The 27,738-nt window shown below is 42.7% G+C and overlaps 1 protein-coding gene across 1 annotated transcript; it reads left to right on the top strand.

Moving 5' to 3' along the window:
- Positions 1–2,720: 2,720 nt before the first annotated feature.
- trpm2 (transient receptor potential cation channel, subfamily M, member 2) lies at positions 2,721–23,905 on the top strand. The gene is made up of 33 exons (XM_008287671.1): positions 2,721–2,810; positions 4,241–4,464; positions 5,434–5,602; positions 5,688–5,868; positions 6,586–6,749; positions 6,844–7,024; positions 7,145–7,206; positions 7,285–7,485; positions 9,017–9,119; positions 10,092–10,213; positions 11,238–11,612; positions 11,773–11,910; positions 12,009–12,138; positions 12,219–12,364; positions 12,605–12,717; positions 13,905–14,003; positions 14,104–14,317; positions 17,236–17,354; positions 17,430–17,562; positions 18,040–18,211; positions 18,349–18,529; positions 18,653–18,834; positions 19,471–19,603; positions 20,244–20,331; positions 20,529–20,613; positions 20,718–20,851; positions 20,947–21,011; positions 21,184–21,213; positions 21,310–21,396; positions 21,501–21,579; positions 21,679–21,780; positions 22,895–23,011; positions 23,104–23,905. The coding sequence occupies exons 1-33, from the start codon at positions 2,721–2,723 to the stop codon at positions 23,218–23,220; spliced, it is 4,536 nt and encodes a 1,511-aa protein (XP_008285893.1). The 3' UTR covers positions 23,221–23,905.
- Positions 23,906–27,738: the final 3,833 nt, after the last annotated feature.

Below are 27,738 nucleotides of genomic sequence, written 5' to 3'. Positions count from 1 at the left end.
AGATTTACATCAATAATATGTGAAAAGAAAATTTCCTGCTTAGTGCTGCTGTGAGTTAAGTTTTCCTTAACTGTTCTCTTAACTGCCACATCAGAAACTAACTCCAGCTTCATCCTATACACACAGAACTACTGCACCTGAGGCCTGTTGTGAGGTTTTTGTTGTTTTATTTGTCTCTCTGCCAGCTGATATGTTCAAGGTCTTGTTCAGGCTCCTGGCTCCCGCCTCGCTGATGTTTCTGTCACTGATACGTCCAGTGTCCGGTTCCATCCTCCAATCACGCTGCAGCAGTAACCTCCATCGCCTGCTTCAAAAGCACAGTGAGTCTGACCATCAGGGAGTCAACGGCCTTCAGCTCTGTCTCTTCTGTTCCCTCATTAATAACTGCTAGTTGCATCTGTTTTTGTATTTGCCTGCAGCAGAGACTTGGTGTTCCTTGTAGCTTGTTGTGACACTCAGTGTACGAGCTTCTCTCTGCATCCTAGTTGCTGTGTGACGTCCCTTGTTTCTCCCTTCCTTCTTCTAGACTGGTCCAGGTGTTTGATGATTTACTAATTTCATCTCTTTGTACAAAAATTTCCACAATCCCTCTGTGCTTTAAAATGGCACCGATGCAACTCTTTGCTGTTGCTTCCTTTAGAATGTGCAGATCTACGAAGTTTCCGCTGCTCCCTTCGCCCACGGCTTCAGTGGGCGCTGCAGCTCAAGCACACCAGCTCACCTATGACTCTGCTCAGACGCTGTAAACCTAATCTGCACTGCACAGTGGTAAGTTCTGATACTGGAGTGATTCAGCTACACAAAAAAAGTCTTGTAATTGAAAAGCTAGCATGAAGTTGTTATAATTGGCTTTGTCTAGAGATGTCATATCAAATCAAATCAAGTTTATTGTCATCTTGCTGTACACACACAGTAGTACAGGCAAGATGAGAGAGCGTTTCTTCAGGATCCAGTAGCTTAAAGCAATTTAAATACAGAAGTGTTTGCATATCTGGATCAGCAGTTCAGCATTCTGACAGCTTGTGGCATGAAGCTGTTGATCAGTCTGGAGGTTCTTCCTTTAACGCTATGGAAACGTTTGCCTGATGGCAGCAGTTCAAACTGTTTAAGGAGAGGGTGGGAGGAGTCTCCGATAATGTTCAGAGTCCTGCACCTGCAGCAGCTCTGGGAAAGTTCTTGGACAGAGCCAGTGAGGGAAAATCCGATGATCCTCTCAGCTCCTCTGACTGTCTTCTGCAGGACTTCTCTGTCTGACACACTGCAGCTGGAGCACCATGTGGACATGCAGTATGACTCCACCAGGATGCTGGCAGGGAGGGAGGCTTGTTTCAGCTTCCTCAGGAAATACTAGAACCGCTTAAAGATCGCTAGTGTTCTTACTCCAGCTCAGGTCCTACAGGATTCTCATAACATATGAATTCAGTTCTGCACACTTTTCACTTGGTGCTTACTGTTTGCACTTTTCACCTGTGTGTTAAATATGACTTTATCACCAACACTCAGACTGTACACCTCAGATAAGTCCGTTGCATTAGTTACACACCTGTTGGACAACACACACACACACTTTGTATTTGATCAAAGCAGTTTCTGTTTACATTCCAGTGAACTTCCTCGTGAACGGTGGTCGGCGTGTTCACGTTACAGTAACTGGCCAATTAACCTCAGTGTACCCACAAGTCCGACCTCCCAGCCCAAGAAGATAAATGTGAATCATTTCCAGACATCAGGGCTCTGTCAGTCCGAACTGAAGATTTCACTGGTTTGTTCTTCCAACTAAAGAACCGGGCTAACAAAGTCTTGATGAATGTTTTGACGTTGGTGCACTGCAGCTTCAACGTGAACATGCTCAACCGTGGACATGTTGCCAAGGTTAAGAAAAAACCAACTACAGAGGAAGAAACTCCAGCAGCTTTAGTTACAAACACTGATAGAATCCAAGCTCCTGACAATGACCCACTGCTCAACTCAGTAACGAGATCTCTAGTTCAATAGGTGTCACCTGGCAACAAGCACTATATGACATGAAGCAGCACTTTTGCAAAAATGTGTGTTGCTCACTACAAACCACTTCATGTTGCTGCTGTTGTTTATTCGAATGAAAGGCGGCTCTGAAGGCAGCATGACAGGTAATATTCAATATGACAAATCACAACTTAAATGTTGATTTTTATTTGTAAATCTTTTCTCCCTTTTCTCGTGGGATTTGAACACACCACATGTTTAAAGGTCTCATTTTTGAATATTCTGCGTCTCAGTCTTTGGTAACGTGACGCCTGACTGTGTATCAGATTATCTTTTCTGGCAGAAGCACAAGAAGGGAGGAGGTTAATCGTATTTCGAGAGGGTGGAGACATTTAGCAGAGCTGCATAAAGTAATTAGAGCCTCTGTGTCGTGATAATGAAGGATTTACTGATGACGTCTGAAGCAACAGGTCAGTGTGGGACTGGGTTGTTTTAGGTGCGGTTGCTTGATTTAAAATTTGTCTGTCAAGTTGGTGTCGTGCTCTTGCAGGAAGTTCGGCGTTGACAGAATGCAGGACAGCTCACATGTCAGCAAGATAAAGTCCCAGGTTTTATAGGTTAACAGGCCATAACTGATAAGATGCACCTTCTGCTGCTTCTTGTCTTCCTTCACAAGACCTAAGCACAGGATCCTACATTCACACAGAAGGTTTCAACTATTTTATTATTATTCTTTTTTTTAATCTTCCTTAGAAATGCTGCCTAAATCTGACAACAAGTTTCGCCCAAAGGAAATGACGGAGCAGCACTCTGCACTGAATCGAGAGTTTTCTTATTTAAAACAGGTGAGTGTTTACCTGCTGTGTGCTCTGATCAAACGCCGTGAGGAGCGAGGGGACTGGCGTTTTATTAGTTGTTGTATTACATTTGCTACCGTAGCGCCGTTTTTCACGCCTGATAGGAGAAAAACAAGATAAAAATGAATATAAAAGATGCCTGCAAGCACCGGGGATGGATATAAAAGCTGAAGAAACATGGCGGGAAATCGTTTTGTGGGACAGACGGTTTCATTTGGAGTCTTTAAAAGCAGATCTATCATTGGATACTTTCAGTAGTAATAGTAGTAATACCACAAGTCCTGCATTCATAGTTGTACTCTAGTAACAGTACAGGAGTATTAGCGGGAAATGTAGAAGCACTTATATTATATTAATATTGCAGTATTGCAGTAGTTACACCGTTATTACTCATGCATTTTAACACATCAGTGGTGCTTTATTGTTGCAATTAGTTGAGGTGGAGCTAACTTTACAAACTTGATGTGCTTCATATTCATATGTTCTGTGCTTCAATCTATTATAATGAGTTATTTCATTGGCTGATTTGTTGTGTTTAAAATATTAATATCACCAAGGAACTATAGCTCTTAAACTGTAGGTCTCTTTCCCTGATATGTAGTCAAGTAGAGCAGGGGTTCTCAAACTGGGGATCGGGACCTCTATGGGGGTCCCAAGATCATTTCAGGGGGTCGCCAGATCATCACAAAAAAAGATTAAAAAAATAAAGCCGACATTTATCAAATTTGTATTAGGGCTGTCAAAATTAAAACTTCTTCCCACTCCTTTTTCAAACTTGTTAATATTATGATTCGATTATGCAATATTATTATTCTGCTCTTTTTTCAATTATTTTAGTTTGTTTTTATATTTTTTACCCTTTCATTTGTTCAAAATAAATTCAATTCATTCATTCATTTAAAATAAAATGAATGTGTTAATGTAAAGAGATGAATCTGTGGAACTAATATTAATTTTTCATGCATTAATAAATGAACAATAACATTGCTACTGATGCCATATTAAAAATTCAAACTGGGGGGTCACAAACACAAACTTATGTTATCTTGGGGGTTAAAAAGTTTGAGAACCACTGGAGTAGAGGCCAGGAGTGTTTGAGTAAAGATGCTTTGTCATTGTTCACCTCTGGATGGCAGTTTGTCAAAAAAAAAAAAAACCCTGAACAAATCTGTATCTCTTGCTCACAAGCATGATAAACCACTCTGGGTATTCTGCCAAAACTGGAACTCAATCTCAGTAATGCAGTGCTCCATCGATCCACCCTCCTGCCTGCTGCCCCGTGCAGTGTGTCTGAGGTTTGGTCGGGTTTCAAGCCTCAGTCTCCTCAGCAGCTCTGACATCACTGATGCAGTGCTGAGTGCAAGCCAGCACCCACAGCTCCGACTGCAGAGCCTCCTACTCTCCTCTCATGCTGTCAGCCGGCAGCCCGAGGCGGATCTGATCGGATTTGCCCCCCCAAGTGTTGCACCAGGATGGGGGATTCTGAGTCGGGGCCATGGCTGCTTAATACTGCGGTGCGCCGGATAGTCAAAAACTCTAAAGACCTCTCTCTGTCGCCTTCTTTCCAGCGCTTTGCCTTTGCCTCCTGGGTCAAGGAGAACCTCTGCAAGAAGGAGTGTTGCCTATTTGAAAAAGATGGCAGGTAGGATGAGCTGCTTTGTTTGTTTGGTGAGGACGGTGTTGTGACTGAGCTGGTAGCTGCTGCTGATGCTGCTGCTGCACAGGGATGCAGAGACACTTTGCTGGGATGGGGAGTTGCATAACAATTGAACTTACTAGTGGTTTCCAGCTTGTCGCAAAAGTTTGGTCACCAACTGGCATGTTATGTTGATTTTTTTTTAAAGAATTATTATTCAAATTAAACTGCACTGTGATTTATTTTTAGATTTCATGAATTTAAATTTTTTTTTAGCTTGGGCACACTGCTGATTATACATTCTCTGGACTTCATTAACTTGTTAGGCCTTAATTGACTTGTTAGGGCTTTAAGCAGGTCAAGAGTGTCGGCTAATGACTGTTAATTGCTTTGAAGATCACAGGGATCTTCTACGTAAATGACTGATGATGGGAAAATGAAGCTAACTGATGCCTAGAAATCAGGGGACGGCTATAAAAGAATATCAACATCTAAGTGCTTCCAACTCGTCTGAAATGACCTCAAGAAATGGTGAACTTAAGAGAAGATGTGGAAAATAAAACTGGACGTCAGCTGGGCAGAAAAGACAAAAAAAACCTTCATATGACTGCAAAGGAACTGCAAGAAGGTTGAGCTGATGTTGAGCTGATGTTTCACTGATACAAAGAACAGGATGAATCCCTTAAAGAAGATCTTACTTGCTGGTCTACTGAAATATGCAAAGCAACATCCGGATAACCCAAAGCCTTTTTAGCAACAAGAGATGTGGACGGATGAAGATCAGTTTGAGCTTGAATAAACTTTTTAAAGCATTTTTCCTGAAAGAATCGCAAAAATCAACGTAGATAGTTTTACCAGCAATGGCCAAACTTTTGCTCACAACTGAATGTTAATTCTGCCGACTATGTGTAACTGTGTTTCTGTTTTATCTGTGTCATTTCCATTAAACATTACACATCTCGGTTTCTCCACTAGATCTGATGTGTGTAAGTGTGGCTACCCAAAGACCAGCCACATCGATGAGGCCATCAAGCCAGAGGACTTCACGGGCGAGCTGTGGAACAAGCACCGACATGTCCGCGAAATGCCCACTGATGCTTTCGGAGACATCAGCTTCGGTGGTTTGGGGCAAAAGAAGGGCAAGGTGAAGGTGTTCTCCACTGCAATCAGAGTGTATGAATGTGTGCCTGCATGACTTTATCCTGGCCTCTTGTGTTTCTGTTTGTCAGTACGCGCGAGTGTCCACTGATGCCAACCCAGACGACCTGTACCACTTACTGACTGAACTCTGGAAGCTTCCCCCTCCGAACCTGCTGATCTCGGTGACCGGAGGAGCCAAGAATTTCTATCTGAAGACTCGTCTCAAGAACATGTTCCACAGAGGTCTTATCAAAGTGGCCCAGACTACAGGTCAGCCGGTGTGTGTGAGACGTTAATGTGCACAAATCATTAGCCAGAAAGGCTGTGAAAACATTTGTTTTATGAGGGCAGGTGTGGTTGTGGAGGACATGCCACCTCCTTCCTTCATTCATGCAGTCAGTGATTTAGAGGTCAAATATACTTTCGCTTTCACCCTAAGGAAGCTCCATTCCTTCTGTAAGAGCGGCTTGAAAAGGAGTGTTTCCAATAAAGTGAATTATTGACTTGCATACTAAGTTTATGTTTAGTGTCTTGCCTATCCCAGAGGTTCAAGTAAAGGATCCTGAAGGAGCGCTCTCTCATCTTGCCTGTGCTGCTGTGTATGTACAGCAAAATGACAATAAACTTGATTTGATTTGATTTAAGTTCAAAAAAAGATAATACAATATCCAGGGGTTTCTGCTGGTTGCCTGGCAACCTCCCTGTCACATGACACCTCTAGGAAGTCACTGGTCCAGAAACAATTCCACAAATTAAGCCACAATTACATTTCACACTCTTTGCATTTCCCATTTGCCGTACTGATTAATTTGAAGTTACTGGCAGCTACACTTGCTAATGTGTTTTCCTTTGTATAAGCTGGAGACCACAAGATCTCTCCTGTGGAAATTCTAGAGGATGACCGGGATTTTTTGTGCTTGTTGTTGTTGTTGTTGTTGTTGTTGTGCTGATCGACATGCTGTAACTCATGCTCTGGGCTCGCTGCAGGTGCGTGGATCATCACTGGTGGTACCCACGCGGGCGTAATGAAGCATGTAGGGCAGGCCGTGAGGGATTACGCCCTGAGCAGCTCCGTGCAGGGCAACATCGTGGCCATCGGCGTGGCAACATGGGGAGTAATTCACAATAGAGATGCTCTGGTGCATCCAGAGGTAGGATGAACACATTTTACACATGTGGCTTGTCTTTTTCCTGTTCATCAGCTGCATAACATACAGTCTGGATTTTGTCGCTCTTCCCCTGCAGGGTTGTTTCCCTGCCCACTATTTAATGGACACCAAGACCCAGGACCGACTGTCCTGTCTCGACAGCAACCATACCCACTTCCTGCTGGTGGACGACGGGACCCACGGGCACTACGGTGTGGAGATCGAGCTGCGTAGCCATCTAGAGAAATGCATCTCCGGGAAGCGTCTTGGCAACAAAGGTTAAAAATAGTTGATGCAATATCTACAGAAGCAGCAAGCCCTTACAGATAACATCTCAAATGTGATTGTTTTTGTCTGTCTTGCTCTTAATATTGATTTTTTTATCATCTAACCTCTAGAGACCGGTGTGACCATCCCCGTGGTGTGTGTGGTTTTGGATGGAGGACCAGGCACGTTGAATGTGAGTAAGCAGTTTTTCACCTCCTCCTTCTTCTTTCTCTTTAAGTGTCTCGTCTGACTCTCTTGTGTCTCCTCTCAGACCATCTACAATGCCATGCTGAACGGTACACCATGTGTGATCATGGAGGGCTCTGGGAGAATAGCAGATGTAATCGCTCAGGTGTCAGGACTGCCGGTTTCCCAGGTCACTATCGCCCTCATCCACGTGCTGATGAAAAAGTTTTTCGGTGAAGAGTATGAAAGGTTTCCTTACCTCAGCATCATAGAATGGACCAAGAAGGTAAGTGAATGTACTGATGACCTCAACAAAAACAGGCTAGTTTCCAAAATGCTGTTTCTGTCCAGGGCTGCAAGGTGGCTCAGTGGTTAGCACCATCGCCTTGCAGCTAGAAGGTTGCCGGTTTGCGTCCTAGTGAGGACATCCTGTGCAGTGTGGGTTCTCTCCGGGTTCTCCGGCTTCCTCCCACACAGTCCAAAAACATGTTGAGGTTAATTGGTGATTCTAAATTGTCCGTAGGTGTGAATGTGAGTGTGCTTGGTTGTCTGTCTCTAAGTGTAGCCCTGTGATAGACTGGTGACCTGTCCAGGGTGTCCCCTGCCTTCACCCTGAGTCAGCTGGGATAGACTCCAGCCCCCCATGACCCCAGTGAGGATTAAGCGGTGTATAGATGATGGATGGATGAATTTCACAAATTATGCAGAGTTTTGGTCAGTTTGGCACAATGATGGCCGTAAATGCAAGATCTGCCAATCAGACAGGTGTAACGTTATAGCAGCACTACAGGAAAAGCCACAACAAGGATGGACGGATTTATCATCTGGGAGCCACGAACGCCAGATTTTTGTACCAATCCGTCACACCAATGTTGAGATATTTCACTGAATGAGTAAAAACGTGATCCTTTAGGGACCTTGAATATTGTATAAAGTTTAATCCATCCATTAGGTATCAAGACACACTCTGAAAAACAAATGTGAACCTCATGTTGGTGCAAGTGGAAAATCAGTAGAATTCACCGACTTGGACTCAGGAATGTCCTTCACACTTTACATTAAGTGTAGCCTCATATTGGCAACACCAAAAAATCAGGGGACCATCAATGTCAGTAAGAATCTTCCTCAGTGAACCATGAATACACAGACTTCTTACCAATGCATCCCGCCAATACTGACATAGTTTAGTGACTGAGGGAAAACTTTGGCCTGTTGGTGGTGCTACAGGAAGTGTTTGAGGATCTGCAAGGAATTTATCCTAAAGGAACCAAGAATATATGTGGAAAATGTAATGGGATTCCAATAACTAGTTGTCCAGAAACTTCACTCTGAACCACGTCAACCTCAAGGAGAAAAATCGATATCACTAAAATCAGAACAGAGTACTGGGAACCTACAAACTTAAGTACCAGTCATCAAGATATTTACACCAAAATGGCCGACCAGACATGGAAAATGAAAATGTCATTTAGAAAAGTCGGCAGTATTTTAAAAATCCATCTGGATTCAGGTCACATCTTGTTAGAGAATGCTGCCTTTCCAGGGCCACTTTCTTCTACTTTTGGGATTCCATGTGATCTCTCAGCTGTGTCCAATAATGGTAACTGCTTCACTCTAATGGACCTTAACATCGTATGTGATGGGGCGGACCGTGGCATCCTGCTACATTCCCTCAAGTTGTTGGAAGGTCTCTCCAATATTGCTCTAATCTGGTTCCAGCAATTTCCTGCAACTAAAGAACAAAATACCAGAAATCAAAATGTTTTGCACAAAGTTTGTTGTGAAATTTTGCACATTACGTCCGTCATCTGTTCCAGATTCAGGACATCATCAGGATGTCTCACTTGTTGACGGTATTCACAGCAACCGAAGACAAACAGGGCGACGTGGATGTAGCCATTCTTCAAGCGTTACTCAAAGGTCAGTATATGCGTTTAAAAAAGATGCTCAGTAGCTGCCTGGGCTGACTGCAGGAGTACAACACGGCATTAAGTCTGACAGAAGACAGAAAGGCTGAGTGCCAAACCAGCTCTTAGCCAGTATTATGTTGCCTCTTGGAGGAAGAAATGAGCGGATGGTGGTATCAAATGCATCCTGATTGAAAACAAACCAGGATATTTTTTGACGTGAATGATTGCATTTCTCTACAGAATGACACTAATAGCCACACTTCATCTATTTTAGAAATAGTGCAGTAATGCCATTGCAATGCAGGGCAAAGAAATTCCACCTCAAGATTGATGAAAGCCATTTAGATCGAGCTTAATGCTTATGGTGTCTAAAAGAATTCAGATGCAAAGTGCACTAAAGCAAAGGGTGAGTCCACCGCGCTGGTCAGTCGCTTAATGTTTTGATCACAGTGAGTCATCAGTCCAGCTAAACTGCTTTGCCCAGATTTTCCATCACTGAGCTCCATTTAAGTAATTAAAATACATTATCGTGTAGTCGTTCTGCTGACTCAGCGACTGTTGGACATCTACTGTCTGCTGTCCTCTGAGGCCAGATTGGAGAATCTTGGTGTACGATTAAAGCCATTCTAACAACAGCCTGCATTATTGGTGAAAGCACGGTGTTTGATTCATCAACCGATTCACCCATAGAACCAAAACGCCAAACATTTCCTGGTCTGATGTAAGGATTAGTATGTTTCCTTGTTGTAAATTAAATATCTTTGGGTTGCAAGATGTAGGCTGAACAAAACAAGCAACAAAACATTACAACTGAATGATTTAAGAATCCGTTTTGCAAATTAGATCAATCAATAGACAATGAAAATAATCACAAGATGCATTCGAGTAGGAGCGGATAAGCTCTGGAGGAGCCTAAACTAAACTAAATGTAAACACATTTGTCATGTACAGTAAATAACATCGCTCTAAATCCTCCACTCAGCTTCGAGGACCAGCGAGTCTCTGGGAATCGAGAGCTGGAGGAGGCAGCTGGAGCTGGCTATAGCCTGGAACCGAGTGGACATCGCCGAGACCGAGATCTTCACTGAGGAGAGCAAGTGGAAGGTGAGTACGACTGTTATACATACTAACATCATTGGCATCAGGTTCTTTAGTGGCGGTAGAAATATCAGATATGCAGCTCTGGTGGTTGGTAGTCCTGAGGCTAGTAATCAGAGGATTCCAGATTTAAGACCAGAGACGGGCATCTCCTCCTTTAACATCGGAGTTTTTGTATTATCTGAGGCATTAATAAGCATGAAGAATGAAAACGTAACTAAAGGCTCTAATTGTTTAAGTCCATACACAAGTTAGAGCAAGCTAAGTGAGTCATTCTTTCTCAGGCAGTGGTATCATGTTTGCCCTTTTGCTTGTCTTGTTTGCTCCGAAAGACACTTTGGCTGTAACCTGCCCACACAATTAAAGTCAGAAACAGTACTGATAGGTTTTGCACTTTTTTCCATTGGACAAACTATTTTTTGTTGTTGTTGTTGTTGTAAACTTTTGATTGGGTGGGCAAGATGCATATTTGTGTGAGCTAAACTTTTCCCTCAGAGGCAGGATTGATTAATAAAAGCGATCCTCTCAACTTAACTCTGTGTTGCAACACTATTCAGCCTCGTTACAGTTAGATAAGATAAAATCAGCACAATAGACGGAACAGGAAATCATGCTGGTAGAAAGATAAGAAAGATAAATTCAACTATACGGGTTAGTTTACTCAGTTCAGAACTGTACTGGTCCAAATGTGGCATACAACAAATATGAGAAATACACACTGAATACAGAAAACCCCAAATGAAGCCTGTAAAGGGACAAAAAGGGAAGCTGGTCAAGTCAACTGAGTCGGTAACAGCACACCAGCACAGCATGGTAAAAAATAGTATGTCATAAAAAATGTATGATGTGAGGGTGAGAGAACAGTTGTACCATAAAACACTGTTCAGGTCTCCACACTGCTCCCCTAACCAGTTATTATCCAGATTTTTTTTGTATTACCAGTCAAGAGCCTGACACTTTGCTGAAAATCAATAACTGTGCACAAGCAGCACTCAAAACCTTAATGTGTCTTGTTCTCCTCATCCTCCAGTCCAGTGATCTCCACTGGGCCATGTTCTCCGCTCTGGTTGGCGACAAGCCCGAGTTTGTGAGTTTGCTTCTGGAGAACGGTGTGAGTCTGAGGGATTTCCTGCAGAGTGAGGAGACCCTGTGCGAGCTCTACAAACAGCTGCCCAGCTGCTTCTTCCTGCGCAAGCTGGCCAAGCGGGTCCACAGCTCTCGCCGCAACCGGAGGAAAGCGTTCGCCATCAGGACTCGAGCTCGCGTAGGGCAAGGAGAGATGATCTCCCTGACTCACGTCTCCGACGAGGTGCGACACCTGCTGGGCAGCTTCACCCGACGCATCTACCCTCAACCCAACATTTCATTCCACTTCAACATGTCCATAGAGGACATGTCACAGTCAGTGAGTATGTTTGTCTTAAAACCATGAATCTATCCAGAGGGGATGTTGTGATTGAATGCATGAATTTTATTTGTCCAGCTGCCGTGAATCGTATTTCAGAAATCCAAGCTCTATCCTGGCCATAAACAGTTCGATTAAAGCAACTTCACTCTTCCTTCAGCTGTCTAAAAGTGAGGCAGACTCACAGGCTCCGCTCAGGGAGGACGTTGCTGAAGTTCAGAGGGACCCAGGCACAGACCTTTTCCTTTGGGCCGTCGTGCAGAACAACAAGGAGCTGGCTGAGATCGCCTGGGAGCAGGTGACGCAGACAAAGTTTGAAGCCTGTCTTTTGTGCATGTGTGTGTGTGTGTGTGTGTGTGTTTGACCTTGCATCCTTCTGTATCTGCATGTGCACAGTGCAGAGACTGCATGTCTGCCGCTCTGGCTGCCAGTAAGATCCTGAAGAAAATGGCAGAAGAGGACAGAGAGGGAGATCAGGCAGAGGACATGGAGGAGCTCGCCGATCACTACGAGCAACACGCCATTGGTATGACGCGAAGGGCGGCTTTGATGGCGCTGATGTGACGTGGTTGGGGTTTATCTCCAGTGTGTATATGTGCGTTGCAGGCGTGTTCAGCGAGTGCCACAGCAGCGACGCTGAACGAGCTCGGAAGCTGCTGGTTCGTGCGTCACACTTGTGGGGCCGGACGACGTGCCTGCGACTGGCGCTGGAGGCCGATGATAAAAGCTTCGTAGCTCAGCCAGGTGTTCAGGTAGATGAGGACTGAGATATTTTTTTCTTTGGGGGCTTTTCCAACACGTTTTACAACTTGGAAGTCAGAATTGAGAATTCAAATTATATTAAAAAAAACATATATTCTGTACCACTGATCTGTGAATTTGACTTGATTAATAACTTTCTGTTTTGTTTTTTTTAAAATGACTTTGATACACTGATGTGAGTGTTTGATGTAATTAACTGCTGATAAAATGACAAAATGTCTGTCCTTTAGGCTCTTCTGACTCAAATCTGGTGTGGTGAGCTTTCAGTGGACAACCCAGTGTGGAGGGTTCTGGTCTGCATGGTCTTCTTCCCTCTCATCTACACTGGCTTCCTGGTTTTCAGGTGATTTCTTTATAGGAGCACATCGGTTTTATTTGAATGCCCACAAGTCAGAGCTCTGTGGAAACTGTAAAACTGGGGGACCAATTAGAAATAGTGGAAAAATTTTAAGCCCAATTTGAAACTAATAAACACAAACACAGTTTCATCAAAATCATCAAATGTCTCGGTCCACTAGCGGTTCTGTGCAGCGGGAGTGGGACAGATGTTTAAATCTGGCTCATGCTGACTGTCTAAATATTCTAAAAATCACAGACCACACCTTTTAAAATCGACAAATGCAACTTGTCAGATAAATTGACAGCAACTCAGAAGTGGCCGTACTAATTCTGCATTTATGTCAGACGAGGTGTCAGTGACCTCAAACCCTGAGCACTGGAAAAAAAAAAGATAAAGATAAAGCTGTCCTTCATCATTTTCTCTCAAATTCAGATCCAAAATTACATTTAGCAGAAAAAGAACTGAGGCCACGTTCTAACAGCTACATGTGTGTTTAAGATCAGCCAGTTTCCTGTGTAGTAGTCAGTCTGACTAGTGAGTGTTTTGGACGGTTGAGTGACAGATAACATCTAAAAGCTCTTATAAACCTCTATCTAATAAGGCCAGCATAGATACTGAATAGAGTTTATAGGGGTTTTTTATTAGAACAAATTAACAAAGCTTTTTTATCTTCTCTCTAATCACCCAAATAAAAATCATATTAGCGTCATAAAGAAGTATGTGGAGTTCAGAGTCCGTCTCCCTCAACTTCCAAAACACTGGAGACGTTCCAACTTGAGAAACTTGACTGAGATTAAGACCTAGTACATAAAACAACAAGAGGAAGTACCTGACATAAAAATAACATTAATTAGAGATTTATGCATATATTATATAGCAGCCATGGTTTGTCTGAAACTTTAGTTGACCGTCTGGATCCGTCCACTGACCCCCTTTTTTTTTTTGACTCTTCAGAGTATTTATTTGTAGACACCACTTGGTGGCACCAAGTCCTCCTTCACTGGTGTTTGTACTAATCATAACTGATTATGTTTATAGTTTTGTTAAAGCTGGAAGTGGCTAAATCCCAGATTACAAACATGCATAAGTTTATTTTTTATGTTTTATGACAGAAAATACCTGAATTTAGCAACATGTTGTGGTACTTCATCATCAGTGTTGGTCAGCATGGTTACTCTAACTCTCCTTAGACGTGACGAACTCATCCAGAAAGACACCGAGAAGAGCGAGGAGATGAAGACAGTGGAGACGGTGACAGGAAGCACACTCCGGACGAAGGCTCGTACCCCGTAAGTATACGGTTCAAAGGCCAGTTGGGCGAAAAATGAACTAGTTAAATCTGAACACATCAAGTCGTCCCTTTAACCCCGACGACCTTTCTGTCCTCAGCCTTCGGCGCTTGAAGCCTCTGGGCAGCTGGTCCAGGCTGGTGTGTCTGTACGACTCCCCGCAGGCCAAGTTCTACGGGAACATCGTGTCTTACTTCGCCTTCCTCTTCTTGTTCGCTGTGGTGCTGATGATCGACTTCCAGACCACGCCGTCTCCTGCGGAGCTGCTGCTCTACGTCTGGCTGTTCACTCTGGTGTGTGAGGAGGTCCGACAGGTGAGAGACGGCAGCTGGGACACGCAAACAAATAAATAAACAGCAACAAAACAAACAACACAAAAAAAACACACTGCAGTGCTTGTTATTTACAGCTGCTTTGGCATCACTTCTTGGCGAGGAGTGAAACGACTTCAGCCAACAACTATTGTCGGTCACTTGTCCTTTATGAATGTGTTGATTGACTGCACTGGTTTACAACACAGCTTAAAAAAAGCCTCGTTTATTGACACTATTAAGGTAATTTAAGGGATACAAACTTCCAACAGGTTGAACTTATTTCTTTAGTTGAGTAAAATCTCAGCAGTCAAAGCCAGAAATAAACTGTTAGAGTGCAGAATGACAGTTTTCAGTAAAGACATTGATCCTGTTTATGCTTTAATAGATTAAAGTGTTCCTGATAACTACAGCTGCAGTCAGCTGGTGGAGGAAGCAGCATAACACGGAGCTGCTCTACACTGTCATACATTACTGTAAAAACAAGGTCAAACTCTAACAGGGTGCAGTTTTTCCAAAATATGAGTAAAAACTGTCAAATCTGATTCTTTTGTGGAGTCAAAAACAAGAGTGACCATTAATTATAAAAACTGAAGGTGTGAATTCAACAAAGAAATGGCACAAAATGACACAAAGGAAGCAAACAAACAACTCAAACAGGACCCAAACCAACACAGAATGACACCAACGAGACATTAAACGACAAAAAACAACAAAAGCAGGCATAAAGCAACACAAACGAGGCAAGTATTGGAACACAGAGTTATACAAACTAGACTCAGAATGACAAAAACAGATACAAAGCAACACAAAGGCAGGAAACAATACAAACCAGACACAGAATGGTCCAGACAATGCACAAAATGATGAAAATTAGACACGAAACAACGTAAAACAACACAAATGAGACACAAAATAATGCAAATGAGACACAAATTGAGACAACGGCGGAAGAAAGACAAAAAGCATACAGGAGAAGCAAAACACAAAACTACAATTAAGGCTGATTAAAGTGGCAGCATATTACAAAACTGTATATTATTGGAATATTACTGGAGTTTTTCAGTGGAAGCAAGTCTGCTATTTAAAAAAAAGTCCTGTGGCAAAGATAATATTAATATTGCTGTATTTATTTAGCACTTAGCATTTATTATGTCTTAAGCATAGATTTAAAAGAAACCACTGACTCGTCCTGCTTTACTTCTTCCGGCAGGCTGCTTCACATCCTTGTTAGACAGACGATCCCAGAGTGTGAGTAGAAGTTGTACTGGCATAAAAGACCAGAGACGTACTAAGCAGTCAGACCATGTGGTGCCCCGTAAGTAGTCAAAAGAACCATAAAAATGATTGAAGACGCCGATGTAAAGAGGCTAAAACCATTGTGATGCGGTCAGAGCTATTTCCTCGTCCGATTAAAAGCCTGGCAGCTCCGTTCTGGACCGTCTGCAGCCGAACTAAGAAAAGCTGTTACTGTAAGTCAGTGGTGATGAGATAAGAGCATGTTTTAATGTTATTTTATCACTAACACTTGAAATTGGTCAAGTAATGATGATGTTCTTTAGTTGGACAAAAACGGTTTGTTATGTGCCGTTCAAAAATTGAGTCACAATCAAACAGGACATGAAGATTTCTAGCAACAGGCTTCCAGTTTTTCATCTGGTTAACGTATCCACATTCTACTGCTACCGTGGAAATGACAGTTTACACAAACTCACACTTTTGGGATTTCATTAAAAAAAATTAACAATCTCATCTACCTGCAGGGTGAGGCTTTCTATATCATCATTCAGAATCGGTCTCCAGGTTGAACATGTGTCTCTGATGTGATATTACAACTTGATGTAGTGCAGAGTATTTTTTACAGTGTTTGAAGCGAGTCAGGAGCTGGTGTGCTGAGCTGCAGCGAGTGTCCAGAGAGTAGATCTGCGCATACTAGAGTAATGTGATCTAAACCATTTTAATGCAGGGTTATTTTCATGCAAACTAAACAGATATTTAAACATGTAGATTTGGTCCAGGGCTGCATGGTGGCTCGGTGGTTAGCATCGTTGCCTCGCTGGTTCACGTCCCAATGAGGAAACCCAGGATCTTTCTACGTGGAGTTTACATGTTCTCCCCGTGCAGCGTGGGTTCTCTCCGGGTTCTCCAGCTTCCTCCGACAGTCCAAAAACATGTTGAGGTTAATTGGTGATTCTAAATTGTCCGTAGGTGTGAATGTAAGTGTGATTGGTTGTCTGTCTCTAAGTGTAGCCCTGTGATAGACTGGTGACCTGTCCAGGGTGTCCCCTGCCTTCACCCTATGTCGGCTGGGATAGACTCCAGCCCCCCTGTGACCCCAGTGAGGATTAAGCGGTGTATAGATAATGGATGGATGAATTTAGATATGCAGATTTGGTCCACAAAATGAGCTTTAAGGGGTTTAATCAATGCCCGGAGAGGAACTGTAATGTGATCATTTATGTGCCCACTAGATGGCAGTATATGAACGTTTCTGTTTGCTGGATCCAATAACAAGAATTTCTCTTTTGGTTGAGTATTCAGTGTACTGTGGTCAAATATAAAGCCTTTTTTTCTTGTCTTTTTTGTGCCTATTGCATTAGTTGACGTTTTGCAGGCTGGTTATCTAGTTTACTTACCACATGTTCATATCTGAGAATAGATTGACTATTTTTTTAGGCTTTTGCAAAACTATTAGGTTTCATAACCAGACCTTCGTTCTCTCTTACTGTGTAATTACTTTTATTCACCAGGTTTCATGCTGGGTGTTTTTTAGAGCATCTTTAGTTACTGTGTGCCACCTACTGAGGTTTAACTCTACCAATGTGCTCGTTGTTGTTTCTCCAGAGCAATATTGTTTTACTACATGTAATAAATATCACAATCCCAATGTGCCCGTATTATTTTGTCTTTTTCTGTCTCAGCTCTTTCATGATCCCGACGGTTTTGGGTTCCGTAGGAAAGCCAAGATGTACATCCACGAACTGTGGAATATTTTAGACGTCCTGTCCATCATCCTGTTTGTTATCGGCCTTGCGTTTAGGTATGTTTTTCTCTCTCTGTCACGCTCTCTCCACCCACTGGATTACCGATGAATCACCAAGTTTTTGTTCTTCAGGTTGACAAACAAGCTGCTGTATCCAGGTAAAGTCCTCCTCTGCATCGATTTCGTGGTCTTCTGCCTCCGTCTCATGGCCATCTTCACCATCAGCCGAACCCTGGGACCCAAAATCATCATAGTCCGAAGGATGGTGAGAGGGTTTAAATATAATGAATGGCGACCTGATGTAATGTGGGAGCAACAGCAGAGAACAAAATGCTACGCTCCAGAACACCTTTTATCTAATACAAAAAAGAGGCTTCTGCCTCACTGGGCCTCCATCTGGTGTCTGCAGATGAAATTTGCTCTTTGTGTTTCATAAAAGGTGTTTTTGAACAAAGTGGTACAGCTGGTCTCTTTGTTACCACTCTAGACTTCAGTGGGATTTGTGCTCAGCCACTTTCAGCACTTCCACTCATTTCGGTTTATTCTTTGTGTGCACATTTTTCATCATATTGTTTGTGCAACAAAAGGCCCAAGTGTTAAACGCTAAAACTGCTAAATCTAAAAGATGTGACGATATGGGCACTGACTGACAAGTTCTAACATTTTCGATGTGAAAATGTGCATCACTGGTGGCACTTTTGCAGTGTTTCTTGCTCGTGACAGACGTCTGTTTGTCCTCCAGATGATGGACATGTTCTTCTTCATGTTTCTGCTGAGTATCTGGGTGGTGGCGTACGGCGTGGCCAAGCAAGGCATCCTCATCGAGAATGACGACCGGCTGGACTGGGTTGTCCGTGGGGCGGTTTACGAGCCGTACCTCATCATATTTGGGAGTTTTCCCGATAGCATTGATAGTGAGTGGAATTGGAGTCCGTCTTTGTTGCTATAACTACTGTGTGGTTTTGTCAAGTGAGAGTCGAGCTAGTTTTAGATTCAGTGTGTCAGAGTACAGCTCAGGGTTACATTTGCTTGTTGATGATGCTTTCTGCAGACGCTGCGTTTGACATAGACAGCTGCACGATGAATGGCACCGACCCTCTGAAGCCCAAGTGTCCTGTGCTGAATGACAATCAAACGCCGGCCTTCCCCGAGTGGCTCACCATCATCATGCTTTGTGTGTACTTGCTCTTCGCCAACATACTGCTGCTCAACCTGCTCATAGCGATCTTCAAGTGAGTTCGCCTCAACGTCACAGCGAGAGACGCGCTGTTTCTGCAAGTTTGATGCATTCTTTGTTTTCTCGTACTCCTTGTCTTCCTCTGTCATTCCCTGTCTTTCCTCGTGTCGCCGCACAGCTTTACATTCCAGGAAGTCCAGGACAACACAGACTGTATATGGAAGTTTCAGAGATACGAGCTAATTAAGGAGTACCACAGCCGTCCGACCGCCCCTCCTCCTTTAATCTTCTTCAGTCATCTCTACCTCTTCATCAGGAGCATGGTGCTGCGGAGGCCCCCCATCCAATACAAAGAGTTCAGTAAGTAATGAATTATTTATTTCTGCCTGTGTGGAAAGTCGACTTCATGAAGAGTTCTTTGGTTTAGCTTTAGCACCCTGTTTAAAACTTTACTACTTACTGATGTTGGACTGTTGTGGTGCAATTAGGAGCCACATTATTGTCACTGTCATGAAGAAAATGTCAGACAAATGACAGCAGCAACAAAATCAAACACTCATGACTGACTGCACAATAGCCCACAACACCAGCAGTCGGACATCTAGCATTCAACTGCAGGAAAAAGAAATTGGACTTTGTGTTTAGAGCTTTTAGCCACATCTCATGGTGTTCATCAGCAGAGGATGTTTGCTCAGTTGTCATGGAGATGGTTAGTATCACGCAACCCATGTATGATGTTTTTATTCTTGTTTTTGTCTGCCGTCCAACAACTTCTAGTCAGTGACCTCTGACCCCTCCACAGTCGACGCTGTGTCATCTGTGTTTTGTGTTCATGTATCATCGCTCCGCCAGCACAGAGTTTAACGTGATAAAATTTTCTGTTTACCTCAATCCCGATTTGTCTGTCGTGCAGCTTTCTCCGTCTGCGTAGATGCGCGCGTGTATGTGTGTGCACAGAATTAGGTTACGTAGTGATGCAAAGCGCCTGTTTTTCAGAGAACGAGCTTCCTGCTATAGAGGAAGAGGAGCTGCTGTCCTGGGAGGCCTTGATGAAGGACAGATACCTGCTGTCTGCACAGCAGGAGCAGAGCCAGAGCGTGGACAGACGCATCCTGGATACAGCCCAAAAGTAAAATCCCACAGGAATGCTGCCGAGTGTCGAAACATAACGATCCTCAGGAGTGCTGCTGTCTGTGCATCTTCTAATATGCTCGAGTCATGAGCAGTTCAACCAGAGTGTGATTATATGCTCTCGTAATTGTTTCATATGAGCCTCTAGACACTATAATGAGTTATTAGTGTTTTAATGAACTTATGTAAAAGCTTTTTTTTTTAGCAGAATTTTGATGCTTCTGGATCAAATTAACAGTCCTCTTTAGATTTAGATTTAGATTGTGTCCAGCTTTGTGGCTCTGACCCCCAGCTCTGTGGAATTTGGTTGGAAATCAACTTTGAAGCTGCACTGTAGTGTATTTATATTAAAAATGGGTCCGATTATTATGTGTAATGTAAGGGGGAAAAAAATCCTCAACCTGCAGCTGTCAGAATTTTTAAAGACTGCAGGTTTAAAAGCAAATCTATAACTGGCATTTTGGAGAATGTACGTGTTCGTGGAGGTGGATGAAAAGATTGTTGCCATATCTGTGTTTTAAATATAAAGCTGTAACCAGGAGATGGTTTGCTGAGCCTGGCTGCTGCTAAATATTTAATCAACAGTTTGGCAGTGATCTGCAAACACACACTCACGCCGCACTTGTTTGTTTTCTAAGGGTTACCACCATAAGCGATCGGCTGGAGAGAGAAGAGGAAACGAGCTCCGCCGCCATGCTGAAAAGACTGGCCCGACTAGAGGAGCAGGTTGTGACCTGATTTGTGGTTGTCAGTAATGTCGCACCTGCGTCTGTAACATTTCACAGCTACGGCGCCGAACAGAGACGGCAGACGTCTGTGCGTCTGTTAAATTGTGCTTCCACGTGTCCCCTGCGGAACAAATCTGTCATCTTTACCTAAGCAGTTATCAGAGGTATTTGACCCATTTTATTTTCTCCCCTCAGGTCATCCAGTCAACCAGAGCCCTGCAGTGGATTATGGACAGTCTGAAATCTCAGGGTTTTGCTGCAAAAGAACCACCATCGCTGAGTCAGCATTCGCCTTTACTGTTGAATTACATCTCCATATTGTTGTTTTATTCTCCCAGCGTGTTACTTTAACTCCACTTTAACTTTTTTTTGCCCCCCCTGCAGCCTTAAACACAACAGACGACACCCCTGACACGTCAGAGAAAGAGGACGGTTTCCACGTGAACTCCCGCCAGCTTCACTACCCGAACACCAAACTCACACGCTTTCCTGTGCCCGAGGAGAAAGTGCCGTGGGAGGTATTTCACAAAAACTTTCTCCCGTGAAATTATGAGGTGTCAGAAAAACGCTGGGATTTTTGGATTCAGGTGGTTTTCTTGTCCTCTCTTTTCAGGTCGGCTTCAGCTCGTACATGCCGACTTATTACGCGTCTGAAGGCAGCGGCGACACCGTGGATGGGTAAATGCTAATTAGCAGCTCCTCAGTGACCCATGAATGCCAGTTTTCGGGTTGCATTTCGAAACAGTTTAAACTCAATACCTTACACTTCAGACTAAATCTGAGTCCACTGTCCAGCTAAACCTCCTCCAGTCTCCGTATACTTTTCATCTGTTCTTTCTCCTCCTCGCAGATCAGAACCACAAGCCTTAGATAATTACAGGTACGATACAAGATAAGATACGCTGGGCATCAAATAGCACTTACAGTAACTGTACAAGCACGTCTTGATGTCTGATACGGGCCGTCTCATTATCAGAAACCCAGGAGGGAGGACGGGCATCCGGGGACGAGGTGCACTGGACCGTCTGGGTCCGAACCTGAATCTCGACCTCGTGCTCACACGGTGGGTCATCGTTACATGTCCTAACAGAGCTTTTAAAGAGATTGTTTCCCTACCACTGGGTTGCACAACATGATCTAACACTCTGAAAATTGATTTTTTTTTAGCTGGCGAGACAGCGAGAGGTCCGCTTTGGAGTACCTGGCTGTCTTTGATGAGAGTCGAGGAACCTTGGCCCTACCTGGGGTGAGTCCTGCTGTGCGTCCACTTCAGGTGTTTTTTATTTTTACTGTTTTTTCGCTGTTCAAATAAATGCTCTGTTCTCTTTCAAAAATAAAACTTTAGGGGCCTGTTGACTCTGCCAATCGCCTGCCCGTGACTCTTAAGAGAACCATGGGAAAGAAGCTGTATGAAATGATAAACGCAAAAGCATCAGAGGGAACAAAGGTAGGTCTGTTTGACACTCTTTGCAGGGCTTTTAAAGCAGCCAGAGGAACAGTAAGAACAAAAAGTGCAGCAGTAAATGGAAAACAACTATAAATCTGCAACCTAAAGGGTGACTGAGTGGTTCGAGGGTGTATCACATGGACACACGCCGTTCAAATCCCAGCCGTGGATCATTTGCTACGTGTAAATCGGCGGCTGTTTCCTCCTGCATTCGCTGCCCTGCTCTCCACTGTCAGTTTCCGATCTTACAAACATTTAAAGGCGTACACTTCATCACTAAAACCACATAGGAGAAAGACACCGGGGGCAGCACTGGGTTATTCGCAGCTAGTCACAGGCCAAGTCACAGTTTGATGAATCCTGATGTAACCAAAAAAAGAAAAAGTTGAATCTGTATTAATAAAGTTGGTAAAACATCACTAACATACACTTTAATAAGTATTTAAATCAATGAAAAGCCACAATTCTTAAATAAGAAGAACAGATGTGAACAAGTTAGCATCGATAGAGTATTTGCTGATCTGATCAACCAGGTTAAAAAGCTGAGCAGGTTACAACCAGGAGGCCTTTACCCACTGATTTGAGAGACCTTGTGTGGCTTTAAAGTGCAATCAGGAATTTAAAAAAAATGACTTACAGAAAGCCAGCTTTGAGTTTGTAGCGAGGGAACCTGTTCATTTTTAAAGCTGAAAGTTATGCAATCTAAAATAACAGTCTTATGATAAATTCCCCTTAAAAAGATTCATCTTTATAATCATTGTGGACCATATTGTAATGCTCCTTTGTCCTTTACTGACTCATCTAACTAAACTAACTCATCTAAAAGTGTTACCTGATTTAAAACATGGAGAACAAGGGGGAAAAGGCCTCCTCTGACAATCTCAGACATGTCCAATCACAGAGATAATTGATCAAAGCACAACATCCTCTACAAGTAAAGTTTTAACATTTAGCGGAGACTCTTTATTATAATATTATAAACATGTAAATAACACTGCTGTAGAAGACACATGGGCTTTTGTGGGGCATCAAACCTACAAGCCGTGATCATTAATTTAATTCAATGACTGATAATCAATTTAAAAATGTTTGTCTTGACTTGATGATGTTTCAGGTGTTTGAGGGTTACGTGGATGACTACAGGAACACAGACAACGCCTGGGTGGAAACCACCGTCCTAAACATTCACCTGGACAGAACAAGCCAGATGATGATGGACATCAACAATATGGTGAGAGCGGTGTTACTTTAAAAAAAAATATGTGCAGTGGTGGACTGATGTTGGCCTCTGCGGTTACGACTCTCTGCCGCCTCTCGCTGTAGGTGGTGAGCAGCAACGGCGCTCTTCAGTGGCAGGAGGTGAGCAGCAAAACCCGACTGAGCCCAAACCAGAGAGACTCGCTGCGGCAGGTCGCTGCGCTGCACAACAGGAAGTTCTGACGCTTTCGCTGCTGTTGCTGTAAATGTGCCTCTCCATGCACAGGTTGTCTTCTGCCAGCCAAAACGTGGCCTTTGGTTAAAGCTGAAGCAGCCTGATTCTGTTGCACTGAAATCACTTGTACAAAAAAAAAAAAAAGAGTAGAAAAGACACGGTAAAGCCATAACGTATGCTGCTGTGGATGAACTGAATGTTCACTGTGCTGTACACAAGCCTAAGAATTCAAATATGTGCCTGAGAATAAACACTTGAGTGGTGACGGCTCCGAACATGGTGCAAAGTAGATGCACTTTTACTTTAAGGGTTTTTTTTATGCAATACATATAAATAATAAAGAGTAGAGACATATGCCAAATACAGCCATACATAATGGCAAATGATTTACATCTAAGAAGTTATGCACTGAAAAAATGACTGCACTGAAGAAAATACGCAACACTCCACAGTAGTTCCAGCTTGACCTGCTTCTTTACAAGGCAGTAATAATAAGAATCCAAACTCGCTGTGTGTAATAATGTACCTCACATGAAGGGACCATGCCGCGCAGTTACTACCTTTATGTTGATGTATTTTGCTGCTATACCTCTCTACGTGTTCTTGAGTCAAATTTTATATTCACTTGTAACGGAGCCTTTTTACTTTGGTGTTTTAATGCTTTTATTCAACTAAAGTTGACCCGTAAAACGTTGCCGTCTCAGTTTTCCTGTGTGTCGTGTGGATGAATGTTGCAATGAATGTCAACTGTTGATTGTCAGCCTTTTTGATAATTCAGTTCAAGAAAAAAAGTCTCTAAAGTCTCTGATTCCGACTTCTTAAATTTGAATATTTTCTCGTTTCTTTGCTTTCTATGAGAGCAAACTAAATATGTGGATTTTAGGATCATCTTAGGGTTTGGGAAACACTGACTGAATTTTATTTTATTTTTATTTTTTTACCATTATCTAACATTTTATAGACCACGCAACTAATCAATTCAGATAGTTTCTCTCTGTGCAGATCCTCAGTCATCTAGCTCTTGTTAATCTTAAGAGCTTCGGTAGAAGACAACTGGACTCCAACAGTCGTCTTCAGCTCTAAATGAATGATCATGAGTCCCAACTATATGTCGTCAAAGGTGACTCGTAATGTTGATGATTGGGACACTTTATAGGAAAGAAAGCATTATAATTACGTGATAAATGGTGTCGTAAACCCAATAAAACACCCACACACAAGCTGAGCAACGCTGTACATGCAGTCCAGTGTGGTGAGGAGTGCACTGACGTATATAAAGTATGTGACAAAACTGAGTACACATTTCTGCAAATACTTTATTATATCGTTTCAACACTGAAGAAATGACACTTGCAATGTAAAGTAGTCAGTGTACAGCTTGTCTAACAGTGTAAATCTACTGTCCCCTCAAAATAACTCAATACACAACCATTAATGTCTCTCTGGCAACAAAAGTGAGTACACCCCTAAGTGTACTCACTTTTGTGACCTACTGTATATACATATAGAGGAGACTAAACATCCTCTCCACATGGGACATCATCACAGGAGAGCCAGCTCATCAAGACTAGACTCAGCACTCCACCTGCTCATGCAAGATAAGGGACACTCCTTAGAGGACAGTGATGTTCACGTTCTGAAAAGATGGGTTGAGACAGAAGCGAAGGAAGCCATTATTAAACAGAGGAAGGGTGGAGCGCTGGTTTAATCTTCCTTATATATAGTCTGAACATTCCTCACCGCATTAAACTGCACATGCAACATTGCTCAGCTTTTTAATAGCATCCAGGGCACCACTTATCAGGTACTTATAACACAGTCTTGTGGGGTCACCAGAGAAAGTTTCTCCAGCGTTAACATATTGAATCTACCAGTTTACACCTTGAGGCAGGTGTTGGGTCTGGATTTGGAGGTAAATGGATCTGCACTTTTCTACCTTAATGGTTTAGTGGTATTAAAAGCACTTTACAATGTGTTTCTCATTGACTCATTCACACACATATTCATAAACCAATGGTGACAGAGCTGCCATGCAAAGGTGCTGCCTGCCATTAGCAGCAACTTTGGGTTCAATGTCTTGCCCAAGGACACTTCGACTGTGGAGGGGCAGGGGATCAAACCACCAACCTTGAGATTAGGGGACAATCTGCTTCACCACCTGAACCACAGCCGCCCTAATGGAGGTGACAGTACTCCCCATCCCAGACTCCCAAGAAGCTTCTTTTTATTATTATTATTATTTGCATCTTGCCTTGACTTAATCATATTCCCCAAAAATAAAAAAGCTGCCCACTTATTACTCTCAGTTGCATGTCCTGCTCTAGTTCAGCGCAGAGATGTGACTCCAGTGAAGCAGCTGCATTTCTCTGCACGCTGCTCTCAGAGTTTCTCTCCACCTGCCAGCATGCAGCCCGCATGAGTTTCGGATCAGGCTCGGCGGGCTCTCATTGGCTCAGCCGGAGGTGGCCAGACGGTGCAGTATCGGTTTCACACCCTCCTCCTTCCCCTGCCGCTGATTTTTTCCTCCTTCGTATCGATCAACTATTCTCACGATGGAAAATCCGAAACTGCTCCTATAGTGTGGACGTAATTAAACCTAAAAGATATCATGTGACCCGATGAACTGATCACAAAGTTCCTGTGTGAGGACGTTTAGATCTGAGGAGTGAACTGTTTGTTAAACTGCACTCTCTTCTATTTTCCTGCCTTTATTATTATTATTATTATTATTATTATTATTATTATTATTATTATTATTATTTGTCCCGTAAGTCCCGGCGGCGCAGGAAATCTATTTTTAACCACCGCGTCATAGAGAGGACAGATCCACGAAGAGCTCCCACTCTGATCTTATTTCAGGATCTCACAGTCAGCACAAAGCTGCCAGAGCCTGAGTCACTGCTGCCCTGTTAGAGTGAACCAGAGGAGGTACAGTATCAGGAATATGTGCAGCTCCAGTGCTGCTAAATTACATCAGCTGAATTTGATGATTTTCTCGAAATATGAAAAATCTGAGGAGCAACCTGTGATAAAATCATTTAACACAGGTACGAAACTCTCAACACCATTAAGATAAAGTGCACACCATGCACTATGTGACATTTACCCAATTTTAACTTAAAATATAGAAGACATTACATTTACACACATTGTTTCAGTTAAGTATATCTCTTTCTCTCATGCCTTTGACCACTTTGTACCACTTTGGTAACTGGTTAATTAACCTGCACAACAACTAAATCAGCTGCATCAAAACTTGTCTTGAAGGACCATCTTGTACAGAGTATTTATGGTGCATCTTGGTGAATATGTCTGTGAAGATTCTCAGTCATCCAGGTCACGGTTATTCTGGTAGATTAATCATAGCAGCTGGATTTGCTTGAGTTCCTTGAAGACGTCTCATCCAAGAGGCTTCATCAGTTCTGACTGACTAGTTGGGAGTTCCAGACACTTATATCCTAAAGGAGCCATTAACACCTGAGTTTTGGTTTCATTTGGGGGTTCGTTGCTCCTCCTCCTTGTTGTATGGGTCGTTAATGCTCCCCCTCCCACAAAGAGGTTCGTTACAGTCTTTTGTGGCGAGGTGTGAATGTGGTTTCATCTTCCTGGGGAGAAATCTTATGTCTTAGATATCTTGATGAGCATAACTGAGTTTATTACCACAACAAAGGGACATACAGAAAACTGCGAGTGTTAATCCAGCAGAGGGGTACTGTGTGCACTAAATGGAAACATTTCCAGCATCAAACCTTTGCTCGAGGCTGCCTTAAAGGTCAATGTTAACATGACGAGGTGCTGAGAGACCTGCAGAACAGGCCCGTCAGTCCCTCAACAGTAAGACACTGCAGCTGCCTTATGGGAGGTGTTGAACTGATTGTTGTGGCCCTTTTTAAAAAGAATAAATGAATAATGACATTCTACAGTTTTCTAATAAGTACACATACCTCATGGCATTAATTACAGAAGTATTAAGATCTTTTATTTGTGTAAAAATATTAACACCAAAAATTATTAAATAACAAGTAACTGTGGTCAAAATGTTAAAACTGTATAAACAAGTTTCAAAAGTAAAATAATTTCTTATGCAAAGCTGCCCCATTCAGGTTGTTGTGTGTGTGTTGGAATTGATGATGCATTTACATGTAAAAGTCACTTTAATGTTGTCAAGGTAGAGTTAACTTTTTAAAACTGAACTGTCAAACACCACAACTGAATTTAGTCAAATCATGTTTTCTAGTTTACTTCATATAAATACATATGATGTATATATATTCCACTTAATTTAACTTGAAGTTTTTTAGACTACTTTTTAAATCGACAGAATGTAAACGCAAAACAAGAGTGTCTGTAACCGCTGTCAGTTCATTCAAACTTCAAATATTGTTTTCTTTGAGTTCAGTTCATTTAACTCTGCTACTTTAAACTTTCAAAACTTATAAGATGACTTTGGGCAGCAGAAAATTTTAATTAAAATATGATAGATAGATAGATAGATAGATAGATAGATAGATAGATAGATAGATAGA

Source organism: Stegastes partitus, unplaced genomic scaffold (genome assembly GCF_000690725.1).
Source record: "Stegastes partitus isolate 25-593 unplaced genomic scaffold, Stegastes_partitus-1.0.2 Scaffold511, whole genome shotgun sequence".
NCBI classification, from domain to species: domain Eukaryota; kingdom Metazoa; phylum Chordata; class Actinopteri; family Pomacentridae; genus Stegastes; species Stegastes partitus.
This window is presented reverse-complemented; position numbering and strand designations above follow the sequence as displayed.